Source organism: Myodes glareolus, chromosome 11 (genome assembly GCF_982192425.1).
Source record: "Myodes glareolus chromosome 11, mMyoGla1.1, whole genome shotgun sequence".
Taxonomy (NCBI): Eukaryota; Metazoa; Chordata; class Mammalia; order Rodentia; family Cricetidae; genus Myodes; species Myodes glareolus.
In genome coordinates, this window is record NC_142036.1 from 45,912,713 (window position 1) to 45,930,684 (window position 17,972).

The window sequence follows — 17,972 nt, forward strand, 5'->3', positions numbered from 1 at the left end:
TGCTGGGAACTAAACCCTGGTCCTTTGCGAAAAGTAGCAAATGCTCTTGACCATGTCTCCAGCTCTCCTCTTGTTTGTTTGTTTTTGAGGTGGGCTTTCATGTAGCTCGGATTGACCTAGAACTCAGCATGTAGCTGAAAAACCTTCGACTTGCTAATTCTCTTTCCTCACTTCCTGAGTCACATGTTAAGGTTATAGGTATAAGTCACCAAGCATAATTAATGCTGTTCTTGAGGTTGAACCCAGGCTTTGTGTGTGCTAGGGAAGTACTCTATGAGCCACACCCTCAGACACAAGTTTTCTCTTGAGTGGAAAGAAAAGTCATGTTCTAGAGGTTAAGTGATCAGATTCAGCTTTCTGTTATATAGAATGGCTGATTTGGTTTGTGTTACTGTGGAAATGCCAACCAGGCCTCCTCTTCCCTTTTTCTTTTGTTCGTTGTTTTTGTTAATCGTTTTCCATCATCTTTTAACCTATTATGCATGGAATTCTTTTCTCATTGATGAATATGGACATGTAGTAAATGTAATAGCTTCTTCTCTTACTGCCAAGAAAATAGGCTGAAGATGAAATAGGTTTAAAAAATGTAGATGTTACGTTTTCTTCAGACTACATCAGCGTCCGAAGCCTATCTTTATGGTATCCTTAAAACACCCACATCAAAGGCCTCTGCTGCAATGTAGAGCATGTAAGACCATGGTCTCAATCTTAGCACTATGAGTATTTGGTCTGATGAGTCTTTGCTATGATGGTTTGTTCTGTGCTTTGTGAGATGGGTAGCAGTATCCCTGGCCTCTCCTCAATAGTTGCCAATAATGTCATCCTTATTTGTCTTCCTAAGAAACAAAAAATGGCCAGACATTGCCGAATGCCCCTTTAAAGGGGTACGTGTTCCCTGATTGGGAAACTATGATCTGGTAGATCGTAAATACCCAGCATGCCCAGAGACACTTGGGTGGGTTTTGCCGGAGCAGAGCCATGTAAAGTGTTTTCAACGTAAGACTGGGTTTTGCCTTATAGATTAATATATAATGATAAAAAGCGTTGAGTGCCTTTTGATTTTTCTCTATTCAGATTTGACATAAGATTATTTATGACTTTTATTCTAGTGGGAATTTATATAGAGACATTATAGTGTCTTTGAGAAATTGCATTGCTTTTTGGTTACAGTAAATGGTTTTTCTAGCATGAATAGGATACAAGAGTTATTGACTCTGGCCTTGAATAAGTCTTCAATCTACTTGTATCCCCCTTGCAGATTATCAGAGATGTCTGACCCAGTGGATTAGGAAATCGATTTGTATTTGATATCTGCTCACTCCTTAGGGACTAAGAACATAGCTAGCCCATCACTGTTTCGTCTCCAAGCCCTAGGATGTAGTAAGAGCACAATAAATGCTTGCCGGAATGACTCTTGAGTACTTTGATCAATATATGGTATTATAGCACTCTAGACAGAAAGCTTCAACAACTGTAAATCAGGATTGATAATCATTTCTCCTGGTCAAATTTTAAAGGCCTTGATTAGAATGAATTCAGTGAAAGTCGCCAACTAAGCTTATAGTTTTAAGTGTGCAAACAGTTTTAAGTGCCAAACAGACTTACTGTCCTAGTCTTGGAACATGCATCTCAAAGGTGATTCATAGGCTCTGCCTTCCACAGTCAAGGCTTACTCAGCAGCAGCCAGTTCACTGCGATCTGTACAACTGGGAGTTTTTGTTTTTGTTTTTTACTAGTCCAAACAGGTTCTTTTTTGCTATTTTTAAGTTGTTTGGGACAGGGTCTCAATATATTGGCCTCAAACGTGCAATCATGTCTCGGCCTTCTAAGTGGGTAGGATTATAGGCGTTTGCCACTGCATCCATATTTATGTTGACATCATTCCTATGTCTATACTCTGAAAACCCCTGCAGCCTGGGGCTCTGTGCTGTGCACTCTTCATTTAGTCACAGGCTGGGTAATCATCCCAGGGAGGAATTTGAGAATTTCCATAATAGGAATGGATGAACATCCATCTGAGACAGCCTCCTAGCTTTTAATTACAAGGAGATTAGTCAGGCCCCGTGAATGGATCCAGATATTGTGCCAGAAGGCCTGAACTTATTTTTATTTTTTTTTTACCATCCTAGGTTCACTAGGTAGTCCATTTGCCTCAGAATGAAATTAATATTTTGAAAAATTAGGCTCATGAAATAAAGTATGAAATGATGCTGAGCCCATTTCGTGTCTTCTGAGCTCTAACCACGAGCTTTCAGGGACCGTTCTGAACCAGCTCTTCCTTTTGAGAAAGCTGAGGTTCAGAAAGGTAAGGTGCCCAAATCGCCACATGTGTGCCTACAACTAACATTTGTGCTACGATTGAGTGAAGACTAGAACTCAGGCTCTTAGAAGTAAGACAGACTGTAAAAATTAGTGTCTGGAGTGTACATTAAGGAGCAGTGGAAGCTAGCTAAGTGGAAAGCCTGTGTTCTGTCAAAGTAGGATAGCTTCCACTGTTTGGTCCATCACTGCCATGGCAGCCTGTGCTGCCAAAACAAAGGTAGATTTTCTTTAGAAATACTGTTTTTAGTTACTATAGTGAGCCGATACCTCATTGTAGTGGTAGAGCAAATCTGTGTATTATCTGTGTTCTGATGTGGGCCACCATGAGATCTCTGTGCCAAACTCCATTGTGTATTTTATCTCATGTTTGGCTCCATGGTCTGTCTGATTAATGGGTGAGTGAAAACAACATTTCCTAGCTTTATACCTTTTAATTTTAATAAAATAGATGTTTGGTGAACATTTATTATGCGCCAGTAAATGTTATGGTGGACCAGTTCACATGACCTTGCATAGTTTGATTTTCATTCCAAGCTGTGTATATAGTCTGACTTCCCTGCTTTAGGCTACAAATGCATGGTTTGTTTATCTGTGGTGTACTTGAAATATCCAAATTTAATAATATTTACTGCTAGATTAGGTTACAGTAGCATTTAGTTTGCTGGATATCACTAGAAGCAAAACCCTAAGAAAAAATTTGAGGTTTTTTTGTTTTTGTTTTTGACACAGTCTCACTGTGTTGTAGCAGGCTTTCTTTTGGCCACTAACCAACTTCTATATCATGGCACAAAGACTTATGATTAGTTGTGAATGTTTGACCTTATCTTATGCTTATCCCACTAGCTGTTATAACGTAATTTAGCCTGTTTTTCTTCATCTTGGGGTTTTTTATTTTTCTTTCATTCTGTGTGTCCTACTCCTTGTCTGGCTGACTGGTGGCTGCCTGACTGACTGGCCCTGGGTGTGTCTCTTTCTTTCTCTCTCATTCTCTCTCCTCTTCGTCAAGTCTAGGTTCCTCCTCCTATTTATTCTGTCTACCCACCAGTCCCACCTGTTTCTTTACTGCCCAGCTATTGGCTGTTCAGCTTTTTTTATTAGACCAATCAAATGCCTTAGGCAGGCAAAGCAACACATCTTTACATCGCTAAATGCAGCATAAACAAATGGAACGAATCTTTACATAGTTAAGTAAACTTATCAACACTGTGTTGTGCCCATGAACTTTTGGCCTAAAATGATCCCCCAGCCTCAGCATCCTCCCTTGAGCAGCACAGGTTATCTATAGGCACAGGCTGACAGCCCCATTTTTGGACTTGATTTTCAGCAAGTACACCTAGTCTTAGGGTCTAGTGAGTGACCTTGCAGCTAAACAGCATCCTCCCCTAGGAGTCACCCGAGCTCAGAAGTTCTCTCTTCTTCACAAATCCTTACATTTTGTTGTTTCTTTCCTGAAGATGGACTGGCTACATTCTGTTCTAAGCTCTATAGTCCCATGTGTACCCAGGGTTAAGAGAATGTTTGTACTTCACATGCTGGCTCTGCTGGCGCACACTTGGGCACCACTTGCCTTTTATTGCTTTCTTTTGAACATTTCTTTAAATGACGCTTGTCCGAGCCTGAGTCCAGCTTTCCTGAACAGCTTGGGTACCTGGAAATCCATATGCTGATTATTTAAGAACTTCTTAGTCTCAATTAATGGCTAAGCCGGCTTGTCTCTATCTTGCTGTCAGAGGAATGGGGAATATAGGCACGTGTTCTGAAAAGGCTGAACAGCAAGGGAACAGAGCATTGGGATCTCTTTCTTGTGGATTTAACAGTTGGCAGGGGCACCCAAAATCATGGCGATGAAATTGTTTGCCCTCCTCTTCCAAAGAGTTGTCTTTGTACCCCATGAGCCCAACAAAATGACCATAAATTTGTGACCTGACTTCAGACATGACATCACTGCTCACCCTCTCTCTGTTGGTGTAGTGCGTGTAGGATGGATGGCAAGGATGTCTATGTAAAGAACTCACCAGACTGGAGAACCACCCTGTACACTGTAGCTCTACTTTCTATGACTCTGTCCCCTATTCCTCCCAGCACACACACTCATTTGACCCCACATGTGATATGTTCTTCTTCATAGGAAATAAAAATAGGACTTTTTCTACAGGAAAATTTAACTCTTAGGTTCCATCCTTTGATTTGTGTGATTTGGCTAATTTTTTCCACCTCCTTGCTTCCTGTTTTTTCTCTTGTATTTGAATTCACATAGTGACCTCTAGGTAGCATTGGTTTCATCCTCCTTGAAAGTGAGGCCAAGAGTGATTTGTAATGGCTGGCAGTGTAGGACTAACCCAGGATTAAAGTCACTTCCTTTCCTGTGATTGTCGCCTTTTCTCAGTCATGTTGCCTCCTGTGTTGCTAAGATCTCATGGGTCAATGAGGAAGAGCTGCAGAGCGTATGGTTAATGAATTCCCTGTTTGTACTATTTAGGGAGTGAAGTTTTAAAGGAAATTTTGTTTTTATGTGTGTGTCCGTGTGCCACAGCACTTATGCGGAGGACAGCCTCCAAGTGTCGTTCTTCACCTTCCCTCCTTGTTTGAGATGGGATTTCCTCTTCTGTGTAAGTGTGAAATGGGAGGCTCCCTTGCCCTTCCTTTTGCCCTCTAGGGGCATGCCCAGAATAGAGGTGACTCTTATGTGGGGTCTGGGCACCTGCAAGCATGCAAGTGCTTTCACCCTCTGGACCATCTCCCCAGACACTTGGGAGTAGATATTTTATTTGTTTATTTGTTTTGTTTTTTTGAGACATGTTCTTACTGTGAAGCCCTGGCAGACCTGGAACTGGATACATAGACTAGGCTAGCCTCGAACTCATGGAGATCCATTTACCTCTGTCAGAGGCATGTGCCACCATGTCCTGTTAGTGAATATTTTAGAGGATTTTGTTTTAGCCAGTTGCAGACCTGTAGTCCTAGTTGCTATAGAAGCTGAGGCAGGAGGATTCTACCATCCCTAAATAAAAAGTTAAAGGAGGACTAGGAAGGGATGTAGCTCAGTGATGGCATGCTTGCCTTTCACATGTAAGGTTTTAAGATTTGACCCTCAGTACCAAGGTGGGGAGGTAGATTGAAGAGAACTTGTTTATTAAATCAGCTGTTTTGAATTCTTTTAAACCTTGAGCCATTTTGAAAATCTGAGAGCCATGAACACTGTCAGAAAGTGCATATAGACGGGCTATAGTGGAGCATGCCGTAAACCCCAGCTCATGACAGAGTACTGACCTCTGAGTTTGAGGCCAACCTGGTCTACAGAGTTCCAGGATAGCTAAGGGTACACAGAACACCCCCCCCTCCCCGCCCACCAAAGTATATATAACCACATAATGTTGCAGATAATAATAAGGGTTTCCTGGACCTCTGGGATCTGGGTGCTCAGCTATTACCAACATTGAACAGAGGTTCATCCTGTAGAACATTTGCTGATTCAGTTAAGAACTTAGAAATCAGGGAAAGCTCTCTAGAAGTGGTCTAATTAATAACTGTTTGACTGAAAAAGAACACAAGGTAATCTGGATTTGTTCTTAGGTTAGGGATAAGTGGAATTGCGGTCTGGTAACACGACCTGACAGTTCTTTAAGCACAACCTTAGCTAGGAGTATGGACAGACACTAATGAAGCAGGATAGGTCATACTGCTCCCGCTCTGCCTGCCAGTCTCCTTCAGCATATGACTCAATCAGTCAATAGCTTTGCCTCTTTTTCCAGCTTCATCAAGCTTTGGAGAAAAGGGAGATTCATCTTCTTGAGAATGCTTAGAGCCTTACTTGAATAATGAGTATCGTTGGGCTGGAGTGAGGGAAAGAATCCAGTCCCCGGCTGTCAAAACTGTGGCTAGTGGGGGAAAGACTGGGTACTGATGCCATTTGAATAATTCTGCTTCTGCCCAAACCTGGATTTCCAAAATCAATTTACACAAATTCTTGTCTTCAAATAAAGCAAGCTTCTTGCTTATAGCAGCTGCTGCTGATACAGACAGTACTTTTTATAAAAGTTTTCTTCCCTACTGATTATTTGAATATTATTAGCTGCTGTTATGGAATATTTCTTTATTAACATAATTTTTCCTACTTAGACCTCATAAAGTTTGGTTATTAATAAACCAAAGAATTCCAGGAGTTTAATAGAGCTGAAATGGCAAGTGATCCAAAACAACGAAAATAACATAATTTCACATGTGAAACTATTATTATTAATTATTATTATTATTGGGTTTTCAAGACAAGGTTTCTCAGTAGCTGTGGAGCCAGTTCTGGAACTCACTCTGTAAACCAGATTGACCTCAGACTCTCAGAGATCCACCTGCCTGTGTCTCTGCCTCCCCCTCCCTAGTGCTGGGATTAAAGGTGTGCACCACCACCACCCAGCCAAAACTATTATTCTTAGCGTATGAATATGTATATAAGCTCCTCCTCTGGGTGTGAATATGCATATGCGTTCATCCTCTGGGTATGCATACGTGTATGTACTCATCCCCTAGGTGTACATACATGTATGCTCTCATCCCCTGGGTGTGCATGTGTGTATGCTCTCATCCCCTGGGTGTGCATGTGTGTATGCTCTCATCCCCTGGGTGTGCATGTGTGTATGCTCTCATCCTCTCGGTGTGCATATGCATATGCTCTCATCCCCTGGGTGTGCATGTGTGTATGCTCTCATCCTCTCGGTGTGCATATGTGTATGTTTTCATTAAGAGCCAACGCAATTCTATTTGTCTTATCACCAGTTAAGTCTCTCACTTGCCCATTTCCAGAGAAATTTTCTTTAATGCTTTAGATAATATTTGTGGCAGGTACTAGTATAAATAAATGGTATAATCAGACATGTATTTACACAAGTAGTGAACCCTTCTCTAGAAATGATCTCTAATGGAGTGTGCCACAAGTTGTGCTATCTTATTCTTTTCCCCTGCTAACAAAGGTCAGGGAAACTAAAGAGCTATGTTTAATTAAATAAAATTGTTATTTCTCTTCTATTATGGATCCTGGCAAAAGAGCCATCTGGTTTTTCTAGCCTAGTCAATACAGTTAATTAGACAGACATGCCATTTACTGGAGAATAATTAATCAATTATTGTTGAAGGAGCCTTTGGAGAGAACTCTAAGTTGATCAACTCACAATGAGTAGTAATTGATTGATATATTTCCTTCAGTAGATGGTGGGGAATATTGAAAGCTATGCAGACATGCATACCACACACACACACACACAGTTGTGTGTGCTTGTCTTTCCATCCATCCATGTAGCTGTTGAGAGCAACAAGAGATTTTCCTCTTACTAAAAGGCCTGTTGAGACCTATTTTGAGTATTAACGGGACTGTCTAGTGCATGACTTGTCTCTTGATCTCTTTTCCTTTTAACTTGGATAGATTATTTTTTGTTGATAACAATATTTCTAAAATCATATAAAACTTAAAGTGTTGCTGCTAGTAATTTGCCTGTACTCCAGATAGTACTGTGAAATAATGTTTTCTGTAGTAGGTCTGATTTAGATCTTTATTTGAACTTTAAGTCACTAAAGTGTGTGTGTGTGCGTTTGTCTTGGGTGATTCCTGTTTGAGCATCTAAGATAGTATAAGTACCTTGCAAATAGAAAGAAATTTCTAGAGAAAGTTGTTATTTAAGAGATAAAGAAGGGCACTGGAAGGGATGGTGTTTAGTTACTTGTCTGTTGCTGTGCTGAATCATCATAACTAAGAAAACTTCTAAAAGAAATGAATTTGACTTACAGTTTCACATGGTTAAGGTTCATAATGGTGTTATGAAGGAACAGCTGAGAACAGCTGAGAGCTCACAGGTAGTGATGGGGGGCGGAGAACAAACAAACCCACACTTCCTTCCAAAAGGCCACACCTCTTTGTGTGTTTTTTTAAGGTTTATTTATTATTTATGCAGTGCCTACTTATATGCCTGTATGTGTGAAGAGGGCACCAGATCTCACTGCATATGGTTGTGAACCACCATGTGATTGCTGGGAATTGAACTCAAAATCTCTGGAAGAGCAGGCAGTGCTGTTAACTGTTGAGCCAGTCCAGGACCACACTTCTTAGTCCTTTCTAAATAGTTCTACCAATTGGAGACCAAGTATTCAAGAATACGAGCCTATAGGGACTGTTCTTGTTTAAACCATCACAAATGACTTAGTGGTTAAGAGTACTTGTTGCTCTTTCTGAGGACCCAGGTTCGAGTCCCAACACTCATGTGGTGGCTCAAAACCATCTGCAGCTCCAGTTTCAGGGGATTTGATGCATGTACATGGTGCACTTACATACATGTAGGTAAAACATTTGTACACATAAAATACATTTTTAATTTTTTTAAAAAAAGAAAGATGAAAAAGTCGGGACTGGAGAAATGGCACAGTTTGTTCTTCCTGAAGATCTGAGTTCAATTCCCAGCATCAACATCAGGCAGCTCATAACCATCTGTAACTAACTACAGCTCTAAGGAGACTCCTCTGGCCTCTCCATGTACCTACACTCACAAATACACATAATTTAAATTTTCTTTTTAATTTAAAAGAGAGAGATGAAGAAATGGGCAAGAGTTGTTAGAGCAAATACTGGGTTTTATCACAGCACCAGAGAGTAAAGAGTGTTCCCCAATGACTGTTTCTATATACGTTAGTGAGTTGACAGAGAATCGGGACAAATAAGCCTGTACCACTGCCTGTGGGGTAATCTTTTTGTCAAGCTGTTTCTGGTGTTCTTCTTATGTGTTCTTGAAATCTGTTGTGAAGGAGTGATTGTTGGACCTCCTTTGCTTGATCACGGTAGTACCTCAGTACTGACAGAGGATTGGGTTAAATTCCATTATATTTTTAGTGAATAGTGAAATGAATCAGCGCATGGCCAGCTGTTAAGCTTTGGTAATAGTTGGAAAAGATTGTAGAGAATCTGGACCATACAACCCATGTTCAGTTTTGTATCGTTATTACCATTCTTGCCCAAAAACCAGAGTTTGTCTCCTTTGACCCAAGGTATGTGATTCTCCAACGTTTCCTCAACTCCCAGTATTTGATAATGAGAACACCGTTCCCTACCTAATAGTATTTGAAACAGTCTTTCTCCTTTGGCATCTCCTTGTTCTACTCTACGTACAAGCTATAGGCTCCTAAGAATTGAGATTTTGTTTTTTTGCTGTTGTTTTAAGATAGAGTCTCTATATAGTCCCTTTGAACTCTCTCTGTAGACCAGGCAGGCCTCAAACTCAGAGATCCACCTGCCTCTGCCTCCCGAATGCTAGAATTAAAGGCCTGTGCCAATCATGCCAATTTTTAGTTTGTTTAGAATGAGGCTAAATAAAAAATTTACCTTAGAAATGACCAATCCTTCACTGTCATGTATCTGTCTGGCTGGAAGAAATACCCCTTTATTTTTTTTTCACACTTCTCCTTTCTCCTCTCCTCTCATTCCATTTTGAGACAGTTCTACTGTATAGCCCAGACTGTCCTGGAACATCAGTTTTCCTGTCTGGTTCCCCAAAGTGCTGTGGTCAGAGGCATATACCTGACACCCAGTCTGACACCTAATTTCAAACAGTACCTGTGCATTTGTACCCAGAGAACTCCTTTTATCCAAAGGTCAAGGGCACAGATAACAGTAAGATTATTACCAGAGTAGTTACCTCAGATTCTTATGTTTAACATCTCTGTTCCCCTTTATGATGTTCACATTTAAAACATCACTGTGGGGCTGGTGACATAACTTACCAAGCCTGCCAACCTTTGATCCACATGGTAGAAGAGAGCTAACTCCCAAAAGTTGTCTTCTGAGTTTCACATGTCTTCCATGACACAGGTAGACACATGCACAGCACACACACACTCAAATAAAGAACCAAACATCACTGTGGGAAAATCCCACAGATTACTGTGAAGTTTTACAAAGAGGGCTGAGGCAGAAGATCTGAGAGTTGTAAGCCTGTCTCGACTAATAGTGAGATACTGTCTCAATCAGAGGTAGGGAAGGAGGGAGGGAGAGAAACGGCAGATGAAGAGAGGTGGAGGTGAGAAAGAGGCAGAGGCAGAGGATGGTCAAGGGGAAAGGGAGATGCTAAACAAAGTCAGAGATCGGGGTGCAAGGCCAGCCTGGGCTGTCTAAGATGCTTTCTTAAAATTTAACCAAACCAAAATAATTTTTAAAAGCCCAATTGAAATTAGGTATCAATATAAAGGGAGGCTATTAGAGCTGGAAAGATAACTGGGTTGGTAAAGTATGAGGACCCAATTCCAACAACCCCACCCGACCCCCAGCACGCTCTAGAACCCATGTGGAAAACTGGATCATGGTGGCCCAGTCTTCAGTCCCCGCATCATGGAAAAAGAGATACCAAGAGAAAGGAGAAATTATGCCTGTTTTCACTACTTAAGAATTTGCTTTATTCTTTAGTCCAAGTGATTATTATAGTTTATGAATATTAATGAGATCATGTACTGTAGCTTTCTCTTGGTAGTGACTGGCATTAGAGCTCTTCTGTCTTTGTTTCTTGTTCAGTTTCCATTGAACCCCAAAGCAGAATGCTCTTAAGAGAGCCTACCAGGACTTGGTGCCTTGAGCACTAACCATTTGCCAGGCCTCATTCAATCTGAGGCTTCAACCATCCCAGTCCTAGGAGGCAACCTTAGGAAAGGACATTCTTTCTGTAGCAATATTAAATGCCTCTCTACACCAGGCCCACTTGAAATAATCTTCTGCACAGCTTTGGAAAAAAGCAGGGCCTGATGACAAAGGCCTGTGATCACAAGTTCAGGGCCAGCGTGGGCAAAGCTAGTAAGACCAGTCTCCAGACAATGTTTTTAAGAAGCTGGGAAAGGATTGAGTGGTAGAGGGCACATTCAGCATGCGTGGAGCCCCAGGTTCACTGGCTACCTAATTTGTTCTACTTATTATTTATTTGTTTTATGACAGGATCTTACTATGTAGCCGAGGCTGATCTGGAACTCTTATGTCTAGGATCTTCCTCATTCAGCTCTTTGCCCCAAAACCCTCTGAACACTTGGATTACTGGTTTGAGACTTTACACACAGTTTGCTAATTTATATTTTGAAATATTCCAGAATTCTCTGCCCTTTTCTGGAATAGTCTTCTCCCAGATATCCACATAATTTGCTCCTTCATCTCCTTCAGAGCTTTGCTCACAATGCCATTTTATCAGAGAGGCCTTCTGTGAGCACCCTGCATAAAATGGAAACCAGCCACCCCACCACTCCCTAACTTCTCTACCCAGATGACTCGCTTTCCTTCTAGTGTTTACCCACCCTGGGAACATCATGGATGTGTTTCTTATTCCTAGCTTTGTTCCCCTTTTCCATGTTATATAAGATGATAGTTCCAAGAGGGTAGGGACAAGGTCTCTCTTGGCCAGTTTTGTATTTCCTTCCCTGGAGCAGTGCTCAGCACATAGTAGACACTCAGTAAATATTTGTTTAAAGAATAAAAGAATGAACTCATTTTTATTTCAGACTCTCCCAGTTAACAGTATCCCAGGCAGCCAACTGTTAATGTTGGCAGGAGTCCAACAGACAACCACTAAATGACATAAATAATTCCTCAGGGCATCTTGTAATTCTAGTGTTGGTGAGCATTTCCTCAGTCTGACTAGACGTCAGTGGGTCGCACCCCCCCCCCCCAAGAAATTATCCCAAGCAGTTCTGTCCTGGTAGAAGGCAGAGAGGTTTTAAGGCTATCAGGACTTGCCTTAACCCCAAAAGCATTTAAAGCATTCCAAGCATTTTCTGTGTGTTTGAGGAGTTACCATATTAAAGCTTAACAGGCTTAACTCTGTGGGAGCATTTTCTTCCTTCTAAGGTTGTCTTCTGAGTCAGCGTTCTGTCTGGGTGGTTCCTTTAGCATTCCCAGGCTCTGCCCAGTGAGTACTAAGCAAGTAGCAAAATACCGATGCTTCAGTAAAGTAAGATCTCCAATAAGCAAAGCTTTTCAGTACCTTTTTTAGTATGCATTTTTGTTGTTGTTGTTTATTTAGTTTGGGGAAGGAAGGAAGGAAGCAGGAATTCGATATCAGGTTTACAGTGTCTTTTAAGCAGAATGTGGAACAATGAGATGTTGACTGGTGAGTTTTATTCGATGCATACGTATATACATGCATGTAATTCTTAGATGATTCTGTAGATTATTCTTTTATGTTCTGGATCCCTCCCCCTCTGTCTTATAGAAGTTCAATTTTTAGGTGTAACTCACTCTTTGGAAATGCAGTAAGCAAGAGCAAAGAAGTGTGAGGGGGAAGCTGTAAAGCACAAACCTCAGCATCCAGGTTCTTCTGTCAGCACAGGAAGCTGCCCTGCGCACAAGCCTGCTCTCCTTAGTTTTCAGTTGATGGCTGAAAGCCTTTGGCAAAGAGATGTGGAGCCTGGCAATCAGCAATCAGGCAGAAGGGATAAGGAGCTACACCGGTTGAACCCACAGGCTACAGGAGAACCATCTCTGTGTCTTTGGCCCTCATGACTTTCTCTGAAGCTAACCTAGTGCTAACGCTGATTTTGTCCCCACTCTTATTATGGTTTTTAAAAAGTCATTTACTAGCCTTCAAAAACCTTGAGGAGCATAAGTGAAAGGCGAAGGTAGGGCATTTACAGTGAAGCTATGCTTTCCTCAAGAGTCAGGGCACCTTCATCTGCTAAATAAGAGGGGAGAGCCAGATTGGTTGTTCTCCAAGAATGAGTGGTGGAACCCAGACGAGACCCTAATCTATCACCTAAGTGGCTGACAAATGCCTATGTAAACTTGCTTGACTAGGAAACTCAAAGGTGACATGTTATACTTCAATCGAAAAGTTTCTTGCAGTTAGGAAGTTGGAGTTCAGTAACCCAGGAATTTCACAAGATTAACAGAAAAGATTTACTCACTACATGCTAACTCAGTTCAGCTGGTATGCCAGCTACTCTGTTGCTTACAAAGGCATGTAAAGTAACACCTGGATTCTCAGGGACTTAAATCAAATAGGCAGTGTTGTAAAACATGTAGGTTACAAGTTGCTAGGTTCCATTAAGAAAATACAGGCTTGGCAATTCCCAGAAGAACTGAGACAGGATCAGTGGGAGCACTAGGCTAGCTTCAAAGAAAGTCATGAGGGTCAAAGATGCACTCAATATGTTTATGAGTCTAATTAGTTAGTTAGATCTAGCAATCATGACCCCTTTCAGACTAGACAATTGGAAATCGCTACATTAAAAACAATGTTATGTCCTTGGCACTAAGTCATGTCTGGGTTGAGGGCAGCTTGCTGCTCCAGGATGTCAGGAGGATACAGTGATATTTAGGATGCTTGACCTAAGTGATCAATAGATCAATAGATCATAGAGGTGTTAATGATCTCTATGAAGATCCTGGGGTTTTTTTCTCTACCGTGTGATCTGTAAATATTTGTACTAGGCTGTTTGCTTTGTGACACCTTCAATATATGACAGTTTATACTGTTTTTTAAAAGTGTGTGTGTGTGTGTGTGTGTGTGTGAGAGAGAGAGAGAGAGAGAGAGAGAGAGAGAGAGAGAGAGAGAGAGAGAGAGAGAAACAGTGAAACAGTAACCCCTGTTACATGCACAGTGCAGTTGACCTGTTCTTGCCCTCCACTGTAAGATCTAAGGATCAAACTCAGGTTATCAGGCTTACACAGCAATTGCTTTTGTCCACTGAGACATCTCATTGGCCCTGTTTTAAATAAAATTTCTCTTTACAGAATGATATAGGTATATCACAAAGTTATTTAGTATGTGTTGTATTATATATGTAATTGAATCATTATCTCTCCAGTTATAAAATAGTATATACAGTGTCTCTTTTGTTCCAACAGTATATCCTCTCAGGCTCTGATGACTTCAACCTGTACATGTGGAAGATTCCTGCAGATCCAGAAGCAGGTGAGTCTGTCCCACTGTGGATGTGCCACTCTGCTTGGCTCTCTTGGACTGTGGCGTGCAGTTCCCTGAGAGAATATATTACAAGAGATGAATATACTTCTTTAAAAAACATTGTTTTAGATTTTTATTTCATTTTATGTGTACGAATGTTTTCCCTGTTGTGGATGTATGTGTGTATATGTGTGTGGTGCCCTCAAGTATGAAGTCCTTTGGGACTGGAGTTACAGGTGATTATGAGCCACCACATGGGTGCTGGGAACCCAACCTGGGTCCTCTGCAAAAGCAACAAGTGCTCTTGACTGCTGAGCCTTCTCTCCAATCCCCAATACTTCTTTCTTTTAATATAAACAGTTTATCAGAAAATGTCCAAGGAAATTTTTTAAATAAAGATTAGAAGAAGTCAGGTCATTTATACGTGGTCATATCTGGTATAAGTCATGCTTAGTTATTTTTTCCTAAGAACCTCCTTTTTTTAAAAAAAGAAGTTTATTTTACATTTACTTATTGAGTATGTGTGTGTGTATACACATGCATGAATACACATTAGCCATTGCACACGTGTGGAGGTTAGAGGACAATTAATTTGCCAGAGTCAGTTTTCCTTCCACCATGTGGGGCCAGGGATTGAACTCCAGTTGTCAGGCTTGACAGCAGGAGGCAGGAGTCTCTACCCTTTACCCTTAGAGACGGACCGCATCTCTAATTCCAGAACCTTTCTTTCATTCACTTTTTCCCCCCCCCACTTTGGTTTTTTTGTTTTGTTTTGTTTTTGTTTTTGCGTCAAGATTTCTCTGTATAGACCTGGCTATATACTGGAACTAGCGCTGTATAGACCAGGCGGGCCTCGAACTCACAGAGATCCACCTGCCTGTGCCGCCTGAGTGCTGGGGTTAAAGGTGTGCGCCACCACACCCAGCTTTTATTCACTCTTTATGGGTGATATTGGAGGTCGTTCCTAGAAATAGGGTTTCACTATATACTCCAGACTAGCCAGGAATTCAGAATCCTCAATCTCCAGATTGCTGAGAGTCTGTGTGTGTCTCCACACCCTACTTCTAAAAATCTTCCCTTAGACCTTAGGAATTTCCTTTATGTACTGTTTCAAAGAATTTCCTTCAGAACACTTATATTTTTTATTATTTTAAATTGCGTATGTGTGTCTGTCGGTCTGACTGTAGGTATGTGCACATGAGTATCAGTGCCCCTGGAGACTTGATCCCATGGAGCTGGGAACATGGGACTGGGAAATGAGCTCTAGACCTCCTCAAGAATAGGAAGTATTCGGGGGCTGGAGAGATGGCTCAGCGGACAAGAGCATTGCCTGGTCTTCCAAAGGTCCTGAGTTCAATTCCCAGCAACCACATGGTGGCTCACAACCATCTATAATGAGGTCTGGTGCCCTCTTCTGGTCTGCAGGCATACACACTGACAGAATATTGTATACATAATAAATAAATATTAGAAAAAAAAGAATAGGAAGTATTCTTAACTTCTGAACCATTTCTCCAGCCTTGGAATTTTTTCATGTTTTTGTTTTCTGTTAAATGCTTCCCTCATCCATCACATATCCTGCTTGCTGTTTTATGCATGATTGCTTCCTTAGTGGTGTTTACTAAAGGAGGGCTTCTCGATGGTGAAGTGTGTTTCTTGAGGTTTGGTACCCCAGGCACCCAGTACTTGCCTAGATGTATTCTGACTAAAGCCTATAGTTTTCCCTAAATTTGGATCTAAGTCATCTTGAGTTTTCAACCTTTTTTTTAAAAAAAATTTTAAGCAAATCTTTTTTTAAACAATTTATTTTATGTGCATTGCTGTCTGGAGTTATAGACAATTGTGAGCTGCCATATGGGTGCTGGGATTTGAACCCAGGTTCTCTGGAAGAGCAGTCAGTGCAGCCATCTCTCCAGCCGCTCACCTCAATTTTTTAATAAAATTTATTCATCTTGTATTGTGTTTGCCTCCATATTTGTCTGGTCTGTGTACCATATGCATGCTTGATGCACATGGAGGTCAGGAGAGAGGGCATCAGACTCCCTGGAACTGGAGTTACAGATGGTGTGGTGGGTGCTGAGAATCAAACCTTGTCCTCTGCAAGAGCAACGTGTGTTCTTAACTGTTAAGCCGTCTCTCCAGCCCCTCAAACTTCATTTTTCAATAATGGCATCATCACCTATTTAATGTTACCTATTGCCAGAAAAATGTCTTGTTTTTATCTTGAGGACAGCTCAACTCAACCATCTGCTATAGGTGATACATGGGTAGCCTCAAACTTGAAAATGGTCATCAGAAAAATAGCAGAGAACTCTGCCAAGTGTATGACAAGAAATATGTCTGGTGCTCAAAAGTTGAGAGACTTTTTTGGCTTTGTCTGTTGCTGAATGAATAACACCACTACCAAACCTTTAAAATGAGGGTCAGCTGGGTGGTGGTGTTGCTCACTTTTAATCCCAGCTCTCAGTAGACAGAGACAGGCGGATCTCTGTGGGTTTGAGGCCTTCTTGATCTACAGAGCAAGAACCAGAACAGTTGGCGAAGCTACCAGAGAAACCCTGTCTCAAAAAAACGAAAAATAACAATAAAATGGGGGTCATGGTAAAGTGTATCCAATTGCTGTGATATAATTACCAAAAAAGTTATAAAGCACTTTCCTTCTGGAATGTGGAAGTGCAGAGAAGCAGCTTCACTCTCAGGCACAGCCAGATGTGCAGCAGTCTGCCCAAGCAGGGAGAGCTAGAGTTTCCCACCCGCACAGATCACAGATTGATTAGCTGAGAAATAACCTTTGGGTTTAGTTGTAACTTTTACCTGGACTTGCAGTGTTTTTAGTTATTAAATCTTTTTAACTTTTAAAGTAGATTACCCTCTCCCCTTTCTGGAGCTGTCCTCTTCAATCTTTTCACACTTACATAAAGAAAAATAGCAATTAGCAACAGAATGGGAGTTTTTGTTTGTGTTTTTTGTTTTGTTTTTGTTTATTTTGGTTTGGGGTATCTTCCAAGTCCTTTGTATAATCTGCCAGGGCTACAATACCAGAATAGCACAAACCTGATAGATTAAAAGATATAAATTTTAAAGCCAGGCATTGTGGTGCATTCTTTTAATCCCAGTATTAAAGAGGCAGAGTTCAAGGCCAGCCTTGTCTGCATAGCCAGTTCCAAAACAGCCAGGGCTATATAAAAAGACCCTATCTCAGAAAAAAAAAATCCATAAATTTATTCCCTCATATTTCTGAAAGTTAGAGGGTCAAGGTACCACCAGTAGATTGTGTTTCTCTCTTTGACTTGAAGATGGTTTTCTTTCTCTGTCCCCACTTTTCCCTGCACCTGCACTCCTGATGTCTCTTCCTCTTCTTGCAAGGTACCTCTCAATTTCCTTTTAAGATGATCTTCAAAGATGATTTATTTTGTAGTTCCTCAAAGAAGTGAGGTTGGTTCTTCTTGTTGCACTGATTTCTCTCTGAGTTTGTCCTGTCTCTGTGTGTCAGTTAATCCAATCAGTGGATTCCACAGATGTAGTCAGACTCAGCCAAAGGGGGCGGGGGCGGGGGGGGGGGGGATCATTGCCTCATTGATTTTAAAGTGTGCTACATGGCGATTCAGAAAGCAGACCCAGGGCCAGGTGCACACCTTTAATCCTAGTACTGGGAGACAGAGGCAGGTGGATCCCTGTGAATTCCAGAATTAAATAGTGAGACCCCATCTTAAAAATAAGTAACAGCAAACTAGAAAGTAA

At 41.2% G+C, this 17,972-nt stretch overlaps 1 protein-coding gene across 2 annotated transcripts in view; it reads left to right on the plus strand.

Annotated features, from left to right (window-relative positions):
- Dcaf5 (DDB1 and CUL4 associated factor 5) overlaps positions 1-17,972 on the plus strand; it is a 114,642-nt gene that overhangs the window by 71,731 nt on the left and 24,939 nt on the right. For both annotated transcript variants that reach the window (XM_087911697.1, XM_087911698.1), the window contains exon 7: positions 14,174-14,240. In XM_087911697.1, the coding sequence (XP_087767823.1) occupies positions 14,174-14,240 (67 nt within the window). The remainder of the gene's footprint in view (positions 1-14,173; positions 14,241-17,972) is intronic.